The following is a 7,500-nucleotide window of genomic DNA, read 5'->3' as shown; positions in this document are numbered from 1 at the left end:
CGCTCCGCGATCTGCGTGCCAAGAACAAAGGCACATACAGAGCGTAAAATGGCATAGTATGAAAAAAACTGAAGCTTGGGGAAGTCGCTGCGAGACGTAACCGAAGCGTGTACCAAGAGGTGAACCCATTTTTTTTTAAACTTGACGACAGCAAAACCTCCAAAGGGAGGGAGGGTTTTATAAAATTCGTAAACAGTAAATGTACTCCTCACAGCAAGACCTTCTTTAAAAATTGATGACGTAATAACGTGTACACATGCCTGCAATAAATCCCAACATTAAGATATATCTCCGAAAATATTGGATGGGTGTTGTTCAAACTTGGCACCAGTAATGTACATCAGACAAGGCACAACGTGACAACCATTACAATGTTACCATGATAACACTTTTTTCCAGTCCCTCTTTGCAATAAACCAAATACTGTCTGTATCTAGGATTTTGAACAGGTAAATACAGGCAGATGGTCAGACTTGAAATGCGTTTGCTGCCCATAATGTTTTACACCTCTGTATAAGATTAACAAGAGTGAACATGTCTTATTACGACAATAACAACAAAATTCAATCCTACGAAATGATATATGAAATTAATCATATACTGAAGTGCGGATATGAAATCAAGTAATGCTATGATCTTCACAGTTATAAACGCAATTTTAGCAATTTTCATATCCGCAGTTCAGTATATGATTAATTTCATATATTATTTCGTTCATTGATTCACCCCTCACGAGAAAATTAGAACCCACAAATGACCAGTTCTCAACGTCTTCATGCATGTAGCTCAGTCGGTTAGAGCGTCGCACCGGTATCGTGAGGTTACAGGTTCAAACCCCGTTGGAGTCCTGAATTTGTCAGGCTTCTCAACGCAATTGCTAAAATTGCGTCCATAACTGCGAGGATCATAGCATTACTTAAAATCAATCCTGCTTTAAATAGACCCAGCAACAAAAAATGATTGCCATGGCAACAGCATGGTAGGTATCATTTTGTGTCTTGTTGACGTAGATTACCGATGCCAAGTTTGAACAACACCCATCCAATAGTTTTGGAGATATTCTCAATGTTGTGATTTATTGCAGTCATGTGTACATGTTATTACGTCATCAATTTTTGAACAAAAACTTGAATATCTCTGTAACGAAAGACGATATTCCAAAATAGAAAACACCGTTCTTCATCATTTTGAAAGGTCTTTAAAGTGAGAAAAACGGTATGTTTTACTTCATAGGCACTTTAAATGGTTTTGTCTTTCTGTTCGTAGTTGATGTTGTTAAAAAAAAAACAAAGAAACATGGGAAAAAAAAAAAAACAATCATCGAACACTCACCCACCGCCCCGGCCGAATAGCATTACTTTTAGTTCATAGTAATCAATTATCACTGCTGTGACAACAAAAGAAATCCCGAGAAGTCCACCCACACTGGCAAACACTCCTTTCCACTTGAATCTAAACGAAGAAAACAGAACAGTGCACGTTAAAGCGAGTTTGGTTTCAAGTGGAACTTTAAAACGAGGAACGAAAATTTCAAACAAGTCGATCACAACACCAACAGCAGAACGGTCAGTAACTCCTTTCCAGCAATAACAGCTTATATTTCTCATGCCTATCCTGCTAAGCGTCGCTTGAAATAGCAGTCGAGGGCTAGTTTGTTCGATCCCTCTTTCCCTGGGGATAGGTCTTTACAGATAGGCAAGTCTTGGAAAAGACTTTTGAGGTTTGTAGTCCTGGAAATATTGGGGGAAGTAGTTGTGGAAAGGATTTCTGCAGCCACGATAACCTAAGCTCAAGTCCACGACGGAGTAATTCATGTTTCGCCCTTATCAAGTTGTTGAAATGTCAGAGACGAGGCAAATCAATGAAAGGCAAGTGAGGGGACCATTTGTTAATTTTGTCTCTAATCTACACCTCATATGCCTTTCATTTTGTTAAATTCTCACGCAAACCCAATAAATTGAGTTGACCTCAAAAGATACGGCTTCTATGCTCAGTTGCTAGAGCATCGCACTGACATCTTAGAGTTTCTGAGTTTGAATGTCATTGAAGTCCAAAGAATGTTCTGACTTTTTTTGGGAATTTTTGCTTAAATTGCCTCGCTACGTGCAATGATTTTCCGTTCACTTCATTGCCGCATGTTTGCAGTTGTTGCATGGTAACACCTACCTTTTGACCAGAAATATGACCAAAGGACTGATGATGTAAAACTGCATGTCATTAGCGAGATACCACGACCAGCCAAGACACTGCAAACCACATCATAACATACTTTATCATCATCACAGTACATTAAACTCTACGCGATGGCAACCTTATGAACTGCAAACGTTAACCCCACCTGGGGTAAGAGGTTACTAAGGAGCAGTTCATTGGGAGTAAGAGAAAACCAAAATTTTTTAGCACTTGCGATTATTGTGCAGTTTGATTTTTAGCCGTTTTGGGTGATTTGTTTGACAATGGAATGGCCGGCGTAGCAAGCGTCTCCGTGGGGGAACACGATTTTTGACGTTCTGGTAGCGCAAAATGCCACGCCCCATTTTTTGCACGACCAAAATCCACGGAAACGCTTGCTACGCGGGCTAATAATGGAATAGCTGTACAAAAACTTCACTAAAAATTATGAAGCATTCACAGATTTAACAGATGGGTCTACGTGTAGATTTGCATCACTTTGCATTCATCATATTTTGTTAAACAGAAATTTTTTACACATCTTCTGTCTCCCGATACAAAGGAACCACAAGCGTATACCTTACCTGATTACCCGAATTCGTTGGATAAAAATTGTTGATGTACAGCAAATTTGTCCACCAGTACTTTTCACACAAGGTGCTATTCTGACTGGAAAACCAATATGGACCCTCACCAAGGAATGCGTACAAATTGGAATAAAATAAAATCACAAACATGTAACTCGGTGTCAACCTAAGAAGAAGCATGGCACGCAATAAATAAACAAATCAGTAGAACTCAAAGGAAATACATGTACTGAGGGCGACAGGAGCGGGGATACGTGGCCAATTACTGTTTTGGGGTTTAGTTTGATTGTGTGATATGGAACCACCTGACATTTACGGCGATTTTCATGATTCTGCAGAATCTCACCTTCAAGCGCTGAGCGCCAAACTGGGTTTTGGCTTTCATCAATCAAATTTCTGAACATAGCCGGCCGAAGATCGACTCTGCCTTCGGAAAGTGACTTGGAGTTTCGCTTTGTTCACAGCTCGAATACCATTATGATATCCTTTTAGAGGTTCTCCAGTACAAAGATTCGTACAGATTTCATCGTTTTTCCCAGCGTCGAGTTAGAAAGTACAAATGTACCGTGGGAACCAAAGATGCCGATTGATAGGTTGTCAATTGAATTTGGCATCAGTGGTTTCGGGTAAACTCTTGGCTTGGTTTCGGAAGTTTTATTGATGGAAGCCAAAAGGTAGTTAGGTTGTTGGCGCTTGAAGACGAGATTCCGCAGAGATGTGAAGATCATAGTACGACAACCGTACTTATACAGATCCACGAAATCACAAAATCGCAATTTTAGTCTCATAGAAAAAGTCCCCGAAAGAAGGGACGTGGTTTCCACAGAGACCATCAATATCCTTGCCTTCCAAGAGAACATGAAATTGCAGCCTTCAACTGACATCTTTAATTTTCACTTTTTGTAAACACACTCAAATATACAAGCATGACCTCCCAAATAGCCTCAGTTAGTCTTGCCTTTTGAGCGAAAATAATCACCTAATTCTAGTTAAGAGAAAAGTAAGGGAGGACGAGAATCGAAAGACGGAAAGGAACGAAAGGAACAAATGGGAAGAACATGCAAAACAATTGAGAGCTATGAATTGCAGAGCTATGAATTAACACTAGTTAGCTTAGTGAAAACTTCAAGGTTTAAAATAATTGTCGTTCAAAAAAGAATACAAAAGGATATGAATGTTTTTCTTAAAATTAATGAGTTCATGCATCGGTAAGTCTCAAAAACAGGTTGGTGTCTTCTTCCACAGTTTCGCACCACTTTGTGAAAATACATTTTTTTGCAATTCAAGAATAGTTTACACGATCTTTTATCCTCTGATACTAAAGAACATTGCGTGCAATCTCTCACAAGAATAAATGAAAGCATACATCGTAAACACGTTTAATACCTCCAAAATCGATGAAAGTAGAACTTGAACAACGGAAGTTTCCCATCATTCTGTTCCATGCGACGGAAGGAAAGGTATGCTACAAGCAAACCACTAAAAAAAGGATGCAAATCAAAATAATTTTATATTAATGAGACAACTTAATCTGTCGAAATATCGCACACAAATAGAGACCTACAATGTCTCTTGTGGTTGACATATTGGCAGTCTGACTCCGCCAGTATGTCTATGTCTCTACTATACCTAAACAAGACAGAGTGCAAATAGAATTTTTGTTGTAAAATTGTTCATTGCTTTTTGAAGACAAAAGGGAAAAAAAGGAAAAAAAAGTCACTTTAATATGAGCCTCTGGGGTTAACACGGACGAAGCTTAACCCGGCTTCTGTGGCATGAAGCAACCGGGAGTAGCACTATTTCCCTGTAGACAGGATGGTAGCCATCGCAAGGTTACACACAGCATGTCCCTAGTATGTCCCTAGCACCCATCCTTACACGGAAGTGAGGAGACACAGTGTACAGCAAAGTTCCTTGTGCAAGGGGACAACATAGTGGTAGAACTAGTTAGACCGCGAACCAGCGACCCTTAGGGTGGAAGTCCGGCGTGCCAACAGCACGGAGCCTCCACTCCAATTTGCTACGTGAAGAGTACAAGATATTTTCGACGCCCGAGGAAGCCAATGAACAAAACTTGACGGCAGCCATAATTTCCGTTTAACTCTATCCCATTCAATGACCAATGTTTACGTTGGAAAGGTCACTTCTTTTTTTCCTTTTTTTTTTTTTTACATTCCACTAGAAGCCTTTAGCGGAAAAGAAACTGAAAAGGAACGGAACGGAACGGAACGGTTTTGGCCTACAAAATCAAACTAAAATGGTCTGCAATTCACGCTTGCTTCGGCTAGTAAACTTTTAATGAAGCGACCAACACATTTACACGACTCTTGTACCTTAACACAAAGAAACTGTCGACAGCGAAGAAGGCATTAGAGATAGTGCCAAACGTAAACCGGTGAACAATGTTCAGCCCAAGGAGAATGTCATCTGAAGCAAAATAAGCAGGTTGATTGTTATCCAGGTCACAGATAAATTGTACAGAAATTACCCGTAGGCATGCAACAACGATGTCTCAAGTTGATTGGATAGGTTATCAAGTCCTTTCAAATGCAAATTAATTCATTTGAATGCCAATTCAGTAACTTAAACATTTACCCAAAATTTTGAATTTTTACCCAGCTTGGCTTCCTGGGTTTCTCTCCCGAGCGAGAAGGAAAGGCAACTTATGCACGGAGCTCCTCGATGTCGTCCACAACTTTAGCTGACTAATAAAACTCCTAACAGGTTTAAAACCCGCTACAACCAGTTTGAATTTTAACGCCTGTGTAATGGCGGAAGAGTAGAGTAGAGGTGATTGCATTCAATTTGATGTCACGTCGCGCATACGTGACCGAACATCCAAGAGATTCTTGCAGAGTTTTCCCTTCTCTCTCGCTAAAAGGAAATTATTATGAAGTTAACCTCTGCCAAGCAGGGTAGTTGAAGGCACGAATCAAAGGGTTCTAACTTCATGCTAACAATGAAGCAAACACTTGGATTGCGGGAAACTAAGAACAAGACACCAGACTCTCTCGAAGTCGAGAGCATGTGTGCGTGGGGCGTGTTCTGCATGTTCCACTCAATATTCTCGAAAACAAAGGGAATGTTGAATCGATGTTCAATGAAAGTTAGAAAATCTCAATTTTATTTAGTTGAGAAAGCTCAGCTGTTGCAAAGGAAGCTGGGAAAAAATCCTGGCTTGAACAGGCCTCAAACCCATGACCACGCAATAGTCCATTTTATCGTTCTGTGCTCAGTTACCAGGCCTTTGAATAAAAGCGAGGCTGGAGTTGACCTTATTTTGATACAAACCTCACTGCTTTTCTTATGTAAATAGCAACTCGTTATCCTTACAACAACATGATTTACGTAAGAAAAGCTGCAATGAGAGTTGTATCAAAGCAAGGTCAACTCCAGCCTCGCTTTTATTCAAAGGCCTGCTAACTGAGCACAGAACTGTAAAATGGTTTATTGAACTGCACTTGCTCTACCAACTGAGCTATTATGCCCGTTGGCAGCTGCTAGTTTAACGGTCAATGAAATGCTTCTTAGAATATCCGGTACCAAACTCATATAAGAACCTATGATTTCGGGGCTCCGGTTGATCAAGTTCTTATTTACCGGGTGCATAGTGGGAAATCAGCCTGAAAATGTTCTTAAAATTTGTTTCAGAAATACTATACATTATACTGGAGATTTAATTAACATACAATGTAAAACAAAAATACTATTACTAATATAAGTAAACATCAACGAATAAAAATTCAACATCAAGTTGTCAAGTAGTTTTAACACTTTTTCACATTTTCTTACTGAGTTCTCTAGACCAACGGCCCCTCTCCTGGCCATAGTACTTTAATATGAGTTAGATTGCTTTCTTATTCTCCCACCCTCTTTCTTTTTCTAAAAGTACATGCTTTATTTATCAGACTGAATTGGTTCTTATATAGGGTGCTTTATTGACCAAAGTTCAGTTTGATCTTCTTAATCCACTTGTTCTTATATGCGGGTGTTAACTGTATAGTTTCTTACTGTGCCGTTAAGCGAGCGGGCTTTCTCTTGTCGGCGTTCCCCACCCAACCCTCGTTTAAAGTGGGGTGTGGTGCATGTGAATACTGACTTTTCTGTTTCCATGTAGTTAAAGAAATGGAAAATGTGATGAAAGTGACTGTTTAATCAAGTAACAAACAGTGCGTTGAACTTACTCAGGATTCCGCTTGTCACAATAGCAGTGTATGTATGTCCCAAAATAATCCACCACAAGCTGAGAACACGCACTCCATTGACAGATGTGATAGCACCGGGCGGAACTGAGCAATCCATAATCTTACTGGTGTTACGAGTTATTGAGAAGCACAGTAGAAATCTCACAAAAAAACCTGTGGAAAATTAAAAGTAAAATGAAGTCCAACACAAGAAAAACAGTGTTCCAAGACATAGAATAACCGTGCCAGGGGATTGTCAACTAATCAACCAAACAAATGACGTTACACCTAAAAACAAAGTGTTGTTTGTTTCGATGACACAGAATAAACCAATTTTATCCAAAAAATATTTGGCTAAAAAATCTGTGCGAACAGGCCTTCGTCAAGCCAAATTTTAACAGTATTTTAGTAAAATACTGTTAAAAGTTAGCTTGACGAATGTCTGTGAGCACCGCAAGTCTTCAAACGCAACTTGAACTTTAATTTCTACAAAAAACTTAAGAGAACTCCGTTACAGATCGATCAGCGACAAAAGAGCGCAAACTGGTAAGTAGAAA

General features: G+C 39.5%; 1 protein-coding gene across 1 annotated transcript in view; it reads right to left on the bottom strand.

Moving 5' to 3' along the window:
• The window catches only part of LOC138020730 (nose resistant to fluoxetine protein 6-like), a 42,144-nt gene that overhangs the window by 1,079 nt on the left and 33,565 nt on the right, over window positions 1–7,500 (bottom strand). The window contains exons 6-11 of the mRNA XM_068867664.1: window positions 6,944–7,117; window positions 5,093–5,186; window positions 4,146–4,238; window positions 2,757–2,925; window positions 2,167–2,246; window positions 1,333–1,452 (exon numbers count right to left, since the gene is read on the bottom strand). Coding sequence (XP_068723765.1) covers window positions 1,333–1,452; window positions 2,167–2,246; window positions 2,757–2,925; window positions 4,146–4,238; window positions 5,093–5,186; window positions 6,944–7,117 — 730 coding nt within the window. The remainder of the gene's footprint in view (window positions 1–1,332; window positions 1,453–2,166; window positions 2,247–2,756; window positions 2,926–4,145; window positions 4,239–5,092; window positions 5,187–6,943; window positions 7,118–7,500) is intronic.

Source organism: Montipora capricornis, chromosome 10, assembly GCF_036669925.1.
Source record: "Montipora capricornis isolate CH-2021 chromosome 10, ASM3666992v2, whole genome shotgun sequence".
In the NCBI taxonomy this organism is placed as follows: domain Eukaryota; kingdom Metazoa; phylum Cnidaria; class Anthozoa; order Scleractinia; family Acroporidae; genus Montipora; species Montipora capricornis.
Note: the sequence above shows the minus strand (reverse complement) of the source record. Positions and strands in the feature narration are given on the sequence as shown.